This window comes from Martes martes (genome assembly GCF_963455335.1).
Source record: "Martes martes genome assembly, chromosome: 7".
Classification (NCBI taxonomy): domain Eukaryota; kingdom Metazoa; phylum Chordata; class Mammalia; order Carnivora; family Mustelidae; genus Martes; species Martes martes.
This window is the reverse complement of record NC_137894.1, coordinates 115,898,489-115,915,276: the sequence shown is the minus strand read 5'-3', so window position 1 is coordinate 115,915,276 and position 16,788 is coordinate 115,898,489. Positions and strand designations below refer to the sequence as shown.

The 16,788-nt window shown below is 40.5% G+C and overlaps 1 protein-coding gene across 1 annotated transcript in view; it reads right to left on the bottom strand.

The window, feature by feature from the left end:
* The window catches only part of RPS6KA5 (ribosomal protein S6 kinase A5), a 180,750-nt gene that overhangs the window by 101,560 nt on the left and 62,402 nt on the right, over window positions 1–16,788 (bottom strand). The window contains exon 3 of the mRNA XM_080809601.1: window positions 7,118–7,336. Within this exon, the coding sequence (XP_080665727.1) occupies window positions 7,118–7,336 (219 nt within the window). The remainder of the gene's footprint in view (window positions 1–7,117; window positions 7,337–16,788) is intronic.

The following is a 16,788-nucleotide window of genomic DNA, read 5'->3' as shown; positions in this document are numbered from 1 at the left end:
TCCCAGAACTAGACAATTCGATTTTAAAGTTCTTGTTAAAAAAATAAATAAACATGATGGGCCCCCAAAAGGTTCTGAAAAAGAAGAGCAATGGAAGATAAAGGGAACTAGTCTTGCCAGGTTAAAGCACACTGTAGAACTCCGATAAACTAAAACAGCATGATTATGGAAGACAATTCAAGAAACCAAACACAACAAAGAATAGGAAACAGATCCTAACATATATGAGAATTTAAAATATTCAGGGCACCTCGGTGGCTCAGTCATTGAGTGTCTGCCTTCAGCTTGGGGCACGATCCCAGGGTCCTGGGATCAAGCCTCACATCGGGTTCCCTGCTCCGTGGGAAGCCTGCTTCTCCCTCTCCCACTCCCCCTGCTTATGTTCCCTCTCTCGCTGTGTCTTTCTCTGTCAAATAAATAAATAAAATCTTTCAAAAAATAACATAAAATTCAATATGGGAAAGGCAGAGCTCAAGTCAGTGTAAACTTGGATGTCTTACCAAATGGGGCTAGAAAAACCAGGAGCCATTTGAAAAAGATTAGGTTGGATACTATTTTATGTTCCCATGTTATCAAAACACTCTATGCAAAAAATAAAACTATACAAGCACTGGAAAAAAAATCAGTGAATTCCTTTATAACCTCAAAGTTGAGAAGATTTTTATGGTTTATGACTGAAAATCCATAAGCCATAAAAATAGTTTTAAAATAAATTCCACCACATGTAAATTTAAATCTTTTACCTGGTAAAAACATCATAAAGTCAAGAGACAAATGGAAAGCAGTGCAATTTTTACAGTGCACATTGCAAATGGTTATTTTCTCTAAGAGCTCCTTGAATATTAAGATAAAAATGGCCAAAGGATGCAAATAAATAATTCTCAGGAAAAAAAGAAAATGACCTTTGAACCCTAAGTGAAGACATTCACCCTCACTAAGAAGAAGAATGTACATCAGCTCTACACGGAGCTGCCACACCTCACCTGTGAGACACGTAAATGTCCCCAGGTGTGACGGCACTCCGTGGAGAAATGGTGCTCGCACGCAATGTGGCGGGAGTGTAACATGGTCCAACTCCTAGGGAAGCGTATGTGCAAAATACAGATCCAGTCACCTCCCTCCAGGAATCAAGTACTGTTTTTCTCCTATGCAAGTGGGAAATGACATGTGCAAGTTATACCTGAAGCAACAAAATAAAAGATGAGGAACAGTCCTCCCGTCTCTAACAGAGAACTGGTCAGGCACATCATGGAACAGAATGGCATACTAGGAAGTGATGATAAAGAACAAGAGGGTCTTTATGAACTTCTGCAGCATGCACTCTAGAATATACCGCTAAGTGAGGAAAAGAACAGTCAGAACAGTAAACAGAGCAAGCTACCTCTGGTTAGGACTGATGGGAGTCGGTATCGGGGACCCTGAAATGCAGCCCCGTTTGAGTTAGCTTTTTAACTTCTTCCTTTGAATACCTACAGGTAAAGGGAATGACTCTTGCCTTTCCACCAGAAACTGTATCTCAGGGTAACCAAGGACTGATTAAAAAAAGCCATACTTGACAAAAGAATGCCAGCCCATAAATATAGAAGAAATGACAGATTTATAAAATCACCATTTTGTAACTCATAATTAAATAGTTGGTTTAAGCAAGTAATTATTGAGTGTTAATTGTTAAAACCAGAAGATGTCAAACCATCACACAAGTTATTTTCACTTCTAAAGGAAAAACATAGCCCTGTTATAAAGGGAGTAGACTGTCACCTCTGTAATCGAGTCTCAGCATTACTAACAACCCGATAATCGGTTTCTCCTGACGTGATACGATACGAAACATGCAATATCGCCTATGATTTATTCCAGCTAAAACATTTCATGTCACTCGATCAAGATGAGCTCTAACTTCCCAACTACCAGAATCCAGCAGAGAGAAGGATGAACTAACAGATACTATAAGACATATTTCTCAGACCACTATAAAAAAGAGAATGCTCCAGATTAAGAAATGTCAAGGACATAATAACCAAGTTCAGGTTCCTGGACTGGGTCATGGTTTGGACAAATCAGCTGCAAGGGATACTATGCAACAATTAGTGAAAAGTGAACATGGATGGACCTGTGTGGTAGATGGCCACAAACTACTTGTAGTTCCCTCATCAGGAAGTGAAGTCTTTGGTGAGGATGTGGAGAAAAGGGAACCGTTGTGCAATCTTGGTGGAAATGCAAAGTGGTATAGCCACTGTGGAAGACAGTATGGAGGGTCCTCAAACAACTGAAAATAGAGGGTTGTGTGGCAGGCTCATTCAGCACACATCTCCCAATCTTGGGGTTATGAGTTTGGGCCCATGTTGGGTGTAGAGCTTCCTTAAAAATAAAATCTTTAAGAAAAATCAAAAATAGAAGAACCATATCATCCACCAACTCTACTACTGCGTATTTACCTGAAGAAAACAGAAACACAAACTCGATCCATGTACCCCCATGTTCACTGCAGCATTATTTACAATAGTCAAAATACAGAAACAGCCTAAGTGTCCATCAATGATGAACGGAAAAAGAAAATGTGGTACGTGTATACACAACAGAGTATTATTCAGTCATAAAAAAGAATGAAATTGTGTCATTTGTGACAACATGGATGGACTCTGAGGGCATTACACTAAGTGAAATAAATTAGACAACGATGAATATCACACAATCTTACTTACATGTGGAATCTCTAAAAAGGAACAAACGAACAAACAAAATCAAGCTAATAAGAACAGTTAGGTAGTTGCCAGAAACAGAGGTGGGGGGAGGCAGGCAACATGGGTGAAGGGAGTCAAAAGGTACAAACTTTCAGTTATAAGTCAGAAAAAAAATAAGTCAATCATGGAGATGTAATGTACAGCATGGTGACCACAGTTAGTAACACTGTATTGCAGATCTGAAAATAGCTAAGAGGTTAAATCCTCAAAGTTCTCATCACAACAACAAAATTCTGTAACTAGGTGTGATGAGGGACATTCATTAGATTTACCTAATCATTTTGCAATATATAGAAATACCAAATCATTATATTATGTACCTAAGACTAATAAACTGCTGTATGTCTACTATACCCTAATTTAAAAAAAAACAAACAAACAGTAGCGAAGTCTATTTCTATACCACTGAATCTGGGCTGGTGTTGTGTTAGAGGTGGGGCTGTGTGAGTTCCAGAGCCTCGCCTGGGGAGGCCTTGCAGCCTCTCCCTTTAGCCTCTTGGCAGCCTCTCATGAGCTGCCTGGAGGCTGCCGTGCTGTGAAGAATCTGATTACTGCACGAGGATGAGAGGTGCCCCCGACAACAGCCAGCACCAGCTTTCAGACATGAGAGCAAAATCGTCTTGGTGCTTTAAGCCCAGTCAACTCTCCAGCTAGCACACCGTGTGAGCCAGCCCGGGGCCAAACCAGCAGAGATTCCCTCAGCCAACTCACAAAATTGTGAGAAAATAAGACACTGTTTAAGCAACTAAATTGTAGAGTGGTTTACTATGAGCAATAAATAGCTGGTACCACTGGGCAGTAAATGAAATTTAAGTTTATTAACCAGGAAAGGCAGACATTATTAACTGAAAAAAAAAAAAAACCCACTGGTTACAAACTGTAGGTACAAGACAACCTCATTTGATAAAACATACAAGCACACAGACACACACATGAAAAGATCTAGAAGGTTATTACTCAGTAATAACCAAGTGCTATATAAGGACGTAAACTCTGGGTAGTGAAAATGTTTTTCTTATTTTTGCTTTTCCGTATTTTCTATATGCACATATGTGCTTTGTAGTAATAAATAGTTTTTAAAATAGATTATGTGTTTTAAAAAGATCTATAATGTTGGGGTGCCTGGGTGGCTCAGTCATTAAGTGTCTGCCTTTAGCTCAGGTCATGATCCCGGAGCCCTGGGACTGAGACCGCATCCGGCTCCCTGCTCAGCAGGAAGCCTGCTTCTCCCTCTCCTGCTCCCCCTGCCTGTGTTCTCTCTCTTGCTGTATCTTTCTCTGTCAAATAAATAAAATCTTAAAAAAAAAAAAAAAGATCTATAATGTTGACTTATTCTTCAAACAAAAAGGTCAGCTGGGTCCCTGAAGAGCTCTGCATGAAAATTCTTGCTATTAACCTCTAAGAGTACACAAAACTGGATAAAGTCAGTTAATCATTAAACTTTAGAGATAGTTATGGGCTGAACTGGGTCCCCACCCACCCACAAATTAATATATTGAAGCCTTAACCCCCAGTACCTCAGAATGTGACTGTATTTGAAGACTGGGTCTTTAAAGGTAATTACGATACTTTTACAAAACGAGGCCAGCAGGGGTGGGCCCTAATCCAGTCTGACTGGTATCCCTTTTTTTTTTTTTTTTTTTTAAGATTTTATTTATTTATTTGTCAGAGAGAGAGAGAGAGAGCGCGCGAGCACTGGCCGACAGAGGCAGAGGGAGAAGCAGGCTTCCTGCCGAGCAAGGAGCCCGATGTGGGACTCGATCCCAGGACGCTGGGATCATGACCTGAGCCGAAGGCAGCTGCTTAACCAACTGAGCCACCCAGGCGTCCCATGACTGGTATCCCTTTTAAGAGGATGACCGAACACAGAAAGCCCCACCAGGGGAGGGCCACGTGAAGAGGCTGTAAGAGGGAGGCCAGGTGCCAGCCAAAGAGGGACAGAGGCCTGGGGCAAGTACTCAGAGAAAACCGACCCCACCCTCATTTGGATCGGGGACTTCCAGCCCCCAGAACTGTGAGGAAGTAAATGTCTTGTTTCAGCTCCCCAGTGTGTGGCCTTTTGCTATGGCGGCTGGAGTAAACTAAGACAAGGGCTACGTATATATAATTCGATATTTGGAAAATCGACCTACTGCACATTCTAAGCACCACAAACTGAACCATAAAGACAGTTTATAATAGAGTATTGTTCTAAGATTCTGAAAACTTTTATCTTTAAAGTCGAATAACAACTATAAACACCCACAAAGAGAAATTATGCTAAATATATCCATGAAGCGGGGAAGTGGAGGGCATGCTTTCCAAATGCATGGCCTCACCCATGAGGGAGCCGAGGTGCTATTCTAGTCCACATTCTACTCGTGAGCTGGCGTGAGAAACGGGCTTTTCTGTTTTGTTCTGCATTTGTTTATTTATGGGCCACTGACAGCAAAATTAATGGAGAGCCAACAGCTAAAAAGCAACACTATTAAAGACTATAATTTTTTAATCAAATACAAAATATTCCACTCCTCTACTTTTAAATTAAAAACATGATTTACAAAAACTACACTATTTACAATAAGCAGTAAAAAGAAACGGAAAAGATGGAGTACAGTTATAACGAGACCCGGAAGGAGAGAGAGGAGAGGGCAGAGAGCTGCCGCGTGATGGTGTGGTCTAGGAGGCTGGGTTCCAGCTACTTCCGGCTTCCACCACTTACGCGATCTTAGGCAAACGATTTTATTTTTATGAGCTGGTTCACTGTAAAGGGAGAAGCTTAACCAAGGTAATTATTTCTCAACCAATCTTCATGGACTTCCTAAAGCCTCCCTGGAAATTCTTGTAGGGCAGGGATAGAAATAAAGTGGTAGGGCTTGGTGCCCTTGAGCTTAGATTTAGGTAGTGGTATTTATCTCTGTTTGTTTTCCATTTGAATGTTTGTGTTTTCCCTTGGGGTAAGAGTTCTGTTGCTCTAATAGTTGAAACTATTGTATTAAAATGCTCTGTCCCCTGGCAACCAGGTAAAAAGATCCAGGAATACATATTTAGGAACGGGTAAATAACATAGCTAAGCAGATACGCATAGGAGGCAGAAAGAAGAGCCAAATGATACTGACGTGTAGGAACATCAGACAGACGATGACATTAATGGGGACTGTGACAGAGCAGGGGAGGATCTGGCCTCTCTACATAAGAGATTTAGGATTCTTAGTTGATACCTAGCATTGCAAACTGAGCCTGCAGTGTAACCTCATGACTCAAAAAGTGAATGCGAATTTAGGCACCGTTTACAAAAGTATAATTTCCAAAGTGCATTCAACAAAATTGCCCAGTATATTTAAGAACTTGTTTGCATGACCAGTTATCAAAGAATATAGGCAGCACTGTTGGGCAGACTTCAAAATGAGTCAGACCTACGTCCCAACCTTCATTCTCAAGTTTACCCAAGATACGTAACTTCAGGAAATACAGTTCTCGAATGTTCAGCATCACTAATGGGGGGACTCTAGCAGCACTGTCGTGAGGGTTAGTGATCACCATGGGTAATACTTAGCTTGGTGCTGGCATACCATAGGCACTCATGAAATAGCTAATGCTTACAGAGAACTATGTGAAATTCTAGCTCATCTAATTCTCAGAACAGTTCGCTAACTAGGAGATCATAACACATAAATGTAAATTATCACAAGAATGGGATGAAAATCGTAACAAACGATGACACAGTGAGATATTAGCAGTACCACCATCTACTACTAGTAAGAACAGAAAATGGTGCAACTCTTCTGCAAAGCAATCTGGCAACATGTAGCAGTGGACATTTTCGAAGTTCATACATGATGGTCCAACACTATTTGGGAAAGGAAAGGATTCAGGAAGGGCCTGTGGGTAGAAATGGGAGTGATCCATTGACTGGCTGGTGGGCATCTCCTTTATGTGCATGTTTATAACCAGAAAAGCAAAGGATCTCCAAGAATAGAAGACTTTCTTTTTTATTTTTCCCACTTACTGATTTCCATAAATATCCCTTTGTCCGCCCAAACCTGGACCTTCCTGAGAACTCGGGAAGCAGAAACCGTGGCCGGCTTCCCCATTCAGCTCTTCACGTGTAAGAGGAAGCCCACCGCCCAGGGAAGCAGACACGCCCGATGACCCAAGACTTTCTTGAGATTAAGAAAGGAAGGTGGAATAGAAGAATATAAATTCCTTCAGGTTGGGAGGTCCCAAATCCAGAGCAATTCAGGATGTGCCAGGAATTGCCACCACAAAGAGAAGAACTGAAGGTCAAAACATTTCATTTCTTCTAAGCCCGCAGTATGCGGCCCTTTGCATTCGTAGCAACTCAAGACCCAAGAGAAAGCGTTCTCATTAGAAGTCTACCGACAATGGACACTTACCTAAAATGAGATGAAGTTTGGTTTCTGTCTGGAAAGCGTAGTGCAAGGTCACCAAGAACGGTGACTGCCTGATGTGCTCCAGGACTTGCCGCTCGGTCCTTGTGTGCTCTGTGGTTTTGGCCTTTTGCACTATTGTGGCCTTCTTCAAGACTTTCATGGCGTACAGCTTGCCAGCATCGTGACCGCTGATTTTACGAACCAGAAATACTTTCCCATAAGCTGAAAATGAGAAGAAAAAAATAAAAACAACTAAAATACCACACGCAACAGTAATTTCTTAGAGGTTGAAAGTTACAATGCATAACAAACGTTCTTTGAATGAAAAAGTATCTTGATTGCTCTTTCAAATAGTTCTTTCATAGGGGCGCCTGGGTAGCTGAGTCAGCGGCTGAGTCGGTTAAGCGGCTGCTTTCTCAGCTCAGGTCATGATCCCAGGGTCCCGGGATGGGGCTCCATATCGGGCTCCCTGCTCAGCGAGGAGTCTGCTTCTCGCTCTGTGTCCCCCCACTCTGCTTGGGTGCTTCCTCTCTTGTGTTCTCTTTCTCTCTCTCTCTCAAATAAATAAATCAAATCTTTAAAAAAATAGTTCTTGTATACATTTCTTCAATTGTATGCCAAGTATATTTCTGGGTCCAAAGCTTGGTAGTTACATATCTAGCCACTGCTGACAAAGTTGTATTTTACTGGTATTCTTTCAATATTTTTAGCTGTAGGAAACTAGCTGTTATTATGGTCAATTAACCACAACCCAATTCTGGAACAACTAGGACACTTCAAACATCCGATAAAATCTCCAGGTGTTGCTGTTGATGTAAACAAATGAAAACAGCTCTTAATAAGAATCTCATACATTTAAATCAAACACCTCAAGTATCCCTCTATACTTACAGAAAAATCTAAAGGAACATAAGCTGACAGTTTTAAACAAAAGGGATCTTCAGACTTAAAAAAATATTAAAATGTCAGCAATCCTGACAGAAGCCCCTTTACATCTCTGGGCAGTAAGTCATGGCTCAGTGGGTCAGCCTCCCCAAGTTTTCCCTAAGCGCTCAGCTGGGCAAATCCTGTGTGCCGTGCCACTCCCCCAACTGTGGGAACTGGAAGGCGCAGGGTCCATCTCAGGCAGAGCAAGTATCTGCATCTATTTCCCTAGAGAAAAGAGGAGAGGGCTGGAAGGTGAACAAGGAGGAGGGAGGCAGAAGGGCAGGAACATCACTGTGAGAGGGCAGGGGTAGGTCCCCAATTCATCTCTACAGCGTATAAATTCTCTTCCCTAAACACCTTCTGGGATGGGTAAGCCCAGTCCCACTTCTGAAGTTCAACACTTTAGTCAGACCATTCTGGAGCCAGTCCGAGTTCTGACCCAGACCAGTGCTTCCCTGCACACTGCCCACACCTTCACAGTGGCTAGCACACAGTTCTGTTCAGATCCACTCACTAGTGGGACAGAGCTTTAAGGAAGCTCTGTGATATTGTGGTCAGTCCTTCGGGAAGTAAATGAGTACCAAGAGGATATACACAGACATAAGGATCAGAGAAAGGCTGCAAGGCTCCTGAGGAGGAGGAAAACCAACATTTCCTAAGGAACTTGTCTATGCCAGGCTCTGTGCTAAACATATTCCACATATTGGTTCACTTAATGCTCAGAACGGCCAATGATGGTGGTACTTTGAGTAATTCCATTTCACAGATAAGGAAACGGGTTCAAGAGAATGTCAGGAAGAGGCCAAAAGACTTGAGCAAGAAGTGGCAGAACTGATTCAAGCTCAGGGAACCACACTTTCTACCGAAAATGAATTTTAAAAAAATGATTCTTCACAAATACTAGAAGTCTGATGCTCTGGGTTTCAGTAAAATCACTACCATAAACATACTGAACACATTCTGGAATACAGAGAGTTCACAAAAGGTTTGTGTCTTATCTCATTGTAAATAAAATAATTACAGACTGAGATTTTAGTGAGGTGAAAATGAACCAAAAAAAGAAAATGACAACTTTCAGAAACTAACAAATTAAACTGAAGTATAAAAATGAAAAAAAGCTAATCTATTCAGAAGCACCAAAATGAAGCTGGAAATTATTCTAATGAAATGTGCTGTATCCTCCACAGTCAGCCATTATATAAACTCGGTAGAAAGTGAAGTCCTCTACAAGTATGGGGCTTTTGTGTTCCCGACATACATACGGCATCTGCCCTGAATTCCTGTTCTCTGAGATTCCCATCTCCAGAATGCTCCTTAGACATTATGTTACCCATATATCTTCTCCAACAAAGAAAATCTTCCATCATCGATGGAAGATTGCTGTTCGGCTTATATGTAGCTAGTCTTTCAGCGTAAGTGTTGACCAATGCAGGATGTTGGCACCTGACATCTGAGTACTTGTCAGGTGCTTTAGAAGTACATTAACTCACTCCATTCTTATAGCATCCCTGCAAGGAGGTGAGGAGGGCTACCTCCATTGCACGGATGGAGAAACTGAAGCAGAGAAGAACATACTTGCCCACTCAGCCCCACGCCCACACTGTGAACTATGTTCCATCCGCCTCCCTTCAGTGAATGACCTCACACGCAACTAAAGAAGGAGTCAGACATTAAACAGAAGTGACAACAGAGGTTAGGTGTTTTAGTGGCAGAATGGACACAGCACTATTAACTTCTAAGAGGAGAAAGTCTTGCAAAATGACAAACTTCATTGATGGAGAGGGGAGATGGAAATGTCAGAAAATGTTCCCTATATTGAGTGGAAACAAGCCTTTTATAACATTCATCTGTTGGTCCTTCTACACTCTTTGGACTTACAGAAAAGAATATTACCCTTCTTCTATAATTTTTTAAGTACTTAAAATCACTATCATGCCATCTCACCTATGCAAAGCGTCCTTATTCCTTAAACCAACCTTAAAGTAGATGATTTTGAGACTTCTCACCACTAGGAGGTTCCACTGATGTGTTCTGTAAGTTATAAACATTTTTTCTTTGATTTCTTCCCTGTTACTTTAAAAATATGTCCTATTAGGGCTCTCCACATAAATATAAGATAACATAGGATGATAATGGATATGTCAAATAACATAAAACCATCCTATTGCTACATTATGTACTATCTGTCAAATAATAAACAGTCATCTTCTTTGCCATGTGATGATATCCAGAAGCTTGCCAATAACATACACTAAAGTCTACATATAGCCTGCCAATACAATCACTTTCTCATCTATCAAAAAATTTCAGGCGAAAAAGTGTGATAAAGCTTATAAATCTTCTGTTTTTACTTATAATTGCCATGATTAACTAAAGCTACTGGAAGTACTTTTATCACATAGTAAGTGCCAAAGATGCTTTTGTCAACAAAATTCGAGAAGTGCCTTATAACATTCCAAATAACAAATATTTCAGACAAACAGGATCTTATGAGTAGGCTGCCTAACTAAAACACAGTTGTGTCCAAATGGCCTTGTTTTTGAAGCCCCCATAAGGCTGCTTATCACACTGCAGGGGGAAAGAAAACACAGTCACTATAGGAGACACCTCCCTGGGTAGGCTGGTTTGCAGATTAGTCCTTCTACTGAATAGCACCATCTACTCCAGAGTCACCCACGTGTTTTCCAGTATTTTAAGAGGGGCCACTAGAACTGGAATTTGACAGTAATATTATAACCTTTCTGTTTGAAGTCAGATGAATGACCACGTGCCTTCTAGTACAGCCAACTCCTGGCTTTCATTCGTTATGTGTGTGCTGACATCATTAAAGAATTCCAATTTTGAAAGTATCTTTTGCAAACTGGAGAGGCTACCAATGGTGAAAACTCTTTTGGCCATAAAAAATAAACAACAGTACTTCCTGCTCAGATGGAGCCCCTAAATGGATGCTTGGCAACACATCTGGCTTTTCTACTTAAGAGACCGAGCTTCCTGCTTTTGCGTGACTTTAATGTCCACATCCACATGCAAGGGCTTCAAATGCTTTATCAGCAATCCTCACAGAAGTCCCATGTACCACTGTGAATCTTATTGAATTCATCAGCACCAGGGTCTTTTCAGGATACTCTGCCAAGAAATATGAGCAAAGAGGGCATGGAGTTCATGGTTTTCCAGAAGACCAGTCTTACAGGGCTTGATGGAGAGGTAGAAGTTCTCCTTACTGTGAGACTGAGGGAAAGTCAATTCTAAGAATCCATGACAAGACTGACTTAGCTTGATAGATACCTGTGATCATAGGAATGAAATAAATCCTTCAATTCCAGGCCCTAGAGACATCATTTTGGGTTCTGCTGAAGAACTGCATGCTTGTCTAGCCATGCAGCCATTTTGGGGAGGGGGGAACTGGATCAAGAAACATAAGTAAACTTCTCCAAAGCTGGAGAAAGAGTGCTATGGCTCAGAGGAAAGCTACAGCTATCTTAGGAAAGTTACTTCTGTTCAAACTGAAATGTGGATTTAGAATTCTATCCTGGCCGACACAGACAGCACAATGTTGGCAAACCTTGTTGGCGATGACCTCAGTGGATTGAGGATAAAGCAAGTAATGTGAAAAGAACTAAAACCAAGAATCGTGGGGAAATGTCTAGCTCCATGGAGTAGGTTCGGTTTGCTTTTCCAATGTAGGAATCCTATTCCACTTGCCACAATTACCATTATGAATCAGGTTTTCAGCAATTGTTGTCATAATAAAGAAAAGGTAAAACTGACTGACAGTTTTAAAACAAGATGACATTCATGCCACCATCTCAAAAGCCACCTCACAATTTCAACTACTTTTTCAAGCTAAACAAAAGCAGCTTTCTTCCTGAAATTTATTTTGAGCATAATTAAACTGATCTTTTCACTTTATTTGTAAAATGTGAATTCATTAAAAAGTTTTAAGAAGTAGCATTTCATCTTTGCATTAAAATGATAATGAGCTCACAATTTGGTAAAAAATATTTTTATAGTCTATAACAGCAATCACTTCAGAAAGCCCTAAGATCAAATTCATGTAACATTTACGTAAGTGTACATGCACTATTCTGGAGGAAGAGGTTAAGGACCATTTTTCTAGCAGGCTTCTAGTTTATTTACTTCATTACAGTGCTCACCTAGGACATGCTGCTCTCACTGGGGTCCAAATGGCTCAGCCACTGTGAGATCACTGTTTCCTGTCACTCAAACTGTTCTTAATGCTATTTAAAACTGTGTACATTTTACACACTGCTTATCAGCCACATCACACTTTGGGTTCATACCAAACTTGTAGCAGAAGCTACTGTACTTGAACTGCAGCCTTTAAAAAAAATATATGATAGAAATTCTTAGTGACTTCCCCTTAGACATGAGACCTCCCCTTCCCTCTGTCCGACACACTGCTGCACACTGAAAGCCTGGGGCTGGCTGGTTCCCCCGTGCACTTCTGTCTCTGTGCAGCTCAGCCGTCTGCTTCCTACCATTCACGGATACTCGTGGCCTCACCCATTGATTCCTGTTGTAGATGTTACTGTTATTATGTAATTTAACTATATATTACATAAACCACTAAAATGCAAATGTGAAAGAAAAGAGAAAAATGAGGTTGAATACTTCGGAAGAACTACATAAAAGCAAGACACTTAAAAAAAAAAAAGAGCTGCTGAAAAGCTAGGTGTGGGCGGAACACTATAAAAGGCTTGGGGGAAAATTGTGGAAATCTAGAAAGATTTTGTACTCAGAGTACTTCAAATGCGTCTGGTTCTCACTCCACTTTAAAGAATCCGAATCTTAATTTTAGGTGATGCACTGTAAGTGTAGTTTATATAAAATAAACTATTGTTTAAGAACTTCTTCTCAAAGGTCCTGTGCCTAAAAACAAAGACTGGTAAGTGAATACGGATATATCCTTTTTAAATGAAAATAATATGTTCAGAGTATTTATATATATCCTTTCAAAGTGATTCTCCACCTTAACCAACCTTTGTTGATTAACCACAAGTACCAATCACATCAGATGAGAGAGGATCATGTTCATCACTGCTGGACCCCATCCCCCTCTCCTCCTTCCAGATTACTGCCATCTTGTCCAAGGGGGACCTGGCCATCAGGCACACTAACTACACCTCCCAGCTTACTTCTATCCTCAACCTGGTAAAAACTTTTGTCCTGCTATCTAAACTGTTGAGAGAAATATAGCCCTTCTGGCTCAGCTCAGTGGATTTCCAACTGTCCTTAAGATAGAGAGAAGCCTTAATATAATGAAAGGTTCTGACTTCCTACCTCTCTCCACCTTCTTACCACCTCATTCAGCTGACTCCTTCAGACAGCCAACCTTTTTTGACTTCCTAGACTAGCACAATTCATCTAGTTCTATGTTTTCATGACACCACGTGTTCTTTGTCACAGGGATGATCAGAAACACAACTTTTCATTTATTCGTATGATTGCTTCCTTCCACTGACCTTCCACTTCCTTCCACTGACTGTAAATTCCACTAAACCCTACACTGTCTAATTTTACTCACGTTGCATTATTAGCAAGTAACTGAAGCTGCCCCATCAGGGGCAGTGCGTGAAAAAAAAAAATGGACAAACAAGCTAGTGAACGGGTTGGACCAAACAAAGAGCTCTCTAGTATACAGCCAAATACCTTCCTCTAAGGTGATAATTTTGATGGAAATTTGAAGCTGAGTCCTTAACAAAAGAAACCAGTACTGCGGATCTGCGGCGCAAAGCTATACCCAGCCAACTCTGTTCCTCTGAGGAAGGAACAATAAGCTTTCATGAAGTAATCCCTTTTAATTTGGGGATTAAACATGATTCCTGGCAACATTCCCTGGTGAAAGTGAACTCAGGAAACTTAGATGCCACTGTTCTAGAACAGGAAAATGTCTTAACACAATGACATCCATATACGGCCACTGTTTTGTAATCTGCTACAACACAGAAGAACGAATAACAATGCCTGGCCCCATCCCTTTCTCATATATAATTTAACTTGGGGAAACATTTCTGTCTTTCCATGTGTGCTATGTCTTGGGGACTGACAGGCCACCTGCCTTCCCTTCTTCTGACCCTGTGGAACTTCATTCATCCCAAGATGGCAATGTCAGAAATGGAGCCAAGCAAAAAAGACAGTCATGGAATTCTGAGTTTCACCTGTTCTGCTCTTGGAAACTGGTACCTGAGTCAATAGGCGAGCTGAGGGTACACAGTAATGCTACAGGGGTACATATGAAGCCCCTGTGCACCCGCCAACACCAACCCCAGGGAAGCAACTTCCCTGCAGTGTTTTACTGCAGCACAGTCATCCACAAAAACACACACTCACAGTGCAACAGTGACACGGACTAACCATAACCTGGTACTTCTAAAGATTCACCTGAAACATCTGATTAATCAGACCTTAGAATCAAAAAGAAACATTATTGGGGCACCTTGGTGGCTTGTTGAACATCCAAATCTTGGTTTTGGCTCAGGTCATGAACTCAGGGTCATGAGATCGAGCCCCACCTTGGGCTCATGTGCTGGCTATGGAGCCTGTTTAAGATTCCCTCTCTCTCTCCCCCTCTGCCCCTCCCCACACTAAAAGAAAGAAAGAAAAAGAGAAAGAAAGAAAGAAAAAGAAACATTCCTGTCCATCACAGTAATTGTCCCAAATCTCCTCTGTGTGGACAGAGCAACAGGAAGCACCTCACTCGGACCATCGTAGCAGCTCAGTTCTATCAGTAAAGTACTTTAACCTTATGTGTATCACTTTCTAAAGAGACCAAAAATACAATTATGTGTTTTCAATAATACCGCCACCTCTTTTGTCAAAGACGCTCTTCTCATGATATGATTTAATGGTCATGATATAAGAGCCATTAACTTCAGCGCTTGTCACAAGTCTCTCTGAACAGGTTTTTTCCAAACTGTGGGCTGTGACCCATGAATGGATGATGGTATCAATTTAGTAGGTTCAAACAGCAGTTTAAAACACTAAAAAGAGAGCCAAATATACTGCAAGTATTTCATGGAACCTCTGTTTTCTCTTCATATATGCATGAGCCTGTATATGTATATATGAATGTAAACAAATCTGAGCGCACAGGAGGGGAAAAGAGGGTAGTACAGAGCAATGGTTAATCTGCAGACTCTGGGCTGGACTGCCTGAGTTTGAGCCCTAGATGTATAATCTAGTAACTATATGACCTTGGGAAAAACAGTTAAGATAACTCTTTACCTTAGGTAAAACTGTTTACCCCGGGTAGAACAGTTAAGAGCCTGGGTGACTCAGTCAGTTGGGCATCTAACCCCTGGTTTCCACTCAGGTCATGACTGTGATATTAAGCCCTGCATCGGGCTCTGTGCTCTGTAGGGAGTCTAAGATTCTCTCTCCCTCTCTCTCTGCTCCCTCCACCCCCACCTGTGCTCTCTCTTTTTCTCTCTAAAATAATAATAATAATAAAGATAACAGTGTCTCAATTTCCTCACTAGGGATAGTAATAGTTCCTACATTATAAGGTGTGGGATTAAATAAATTAATACGAGCATTCTGGCAGATAACAAACACCATGTAAGTGTTAGTGGAAAAGTGTGTGTGTGTGTGTGTGTGTGTTCATATGTCTGTATGTCTATATGCATAACATAAATACACATACTGAGCTGTAATACAAACTGTGCCTATTTTATCCTATGGTTAATAATCAGAAGAGCTTGAAAGCCACTGTTCTAGCTGAATTTATATGCCTTTCCTTTAAATAGAAAATTATGGGGCACCTGGGTGACTCAGTCAGTTTAGCATCTGCCTTTGGCTCAGGTCATGATCTCAGGGTCCTAGGATCAAGCCCTGTGTCATGCTCCTTGCTCAGCAGGGGGTCTGCTTCTCCCTCTCCTCTGCCCCTCCCTCTGTTCCTGTTCTCTCTGTCTTTCTCAAATAAATAAAATATTTTAAAAAGAAAAAAAGAAGAGAAAAAGAAAGAAAAAGAAAATTCTGCAAGTCACAGAGTTTTCCCTTCATATCTGCCTCTTAGTTACCTCAGAGGTAAATATAAGACTCAGTTACGTCTGTCTCCTCCCAGACATCCGTAACATCTACTTCGCTTCCCTTTTATCTGGCTTTTGACCAATCTTTTTTTTTTCTTTTAGGCTCTCTTTTTTCAATCTATCTTTGAAAATGCCCTCAAGTCTCTTTTTGAAAGTAGGTAAATTTCAAAACATATGTAAAATAAAATGCACTTGATTTTACAAATTTATCAAGTAAGCATTATTTCCTAAATTTCCTTATACAACAGATAGTTAATTGTACACTCAATTCCAAATATTTGAAAAATACATACCTATAAAACTAAGTATTTCAATACAATTTTAAAAGAAAAAAAGGAGAGTTTGAGCTATTTAACCTAACTATTTTTTAGAATTGGCCACTGTTTTCATTTGTAAAATCAGAAACACCCAAAATTTCTAAAATTAACAAAAATAGACTAAAATAGATTATTCTTCTAGCATGTAAAGAAAAGCTATGAATCTAAAACATGATTAAATAACTAGATATTAAAAGTAAACAAAAGAGACACAGTGAAAACATACGAAATCATAAGCAGTAATTTTCATAAAAATCACCAAGGTAGGCCATTTGTTTGGGGCATAAACATTTGTATCTTCTAGAAGATGCATAATAAAGAGGATCTAGATGAGACATAATAAAAGTGCAAGCATTCTAGGTTTAATCCAATTACAGTTTTT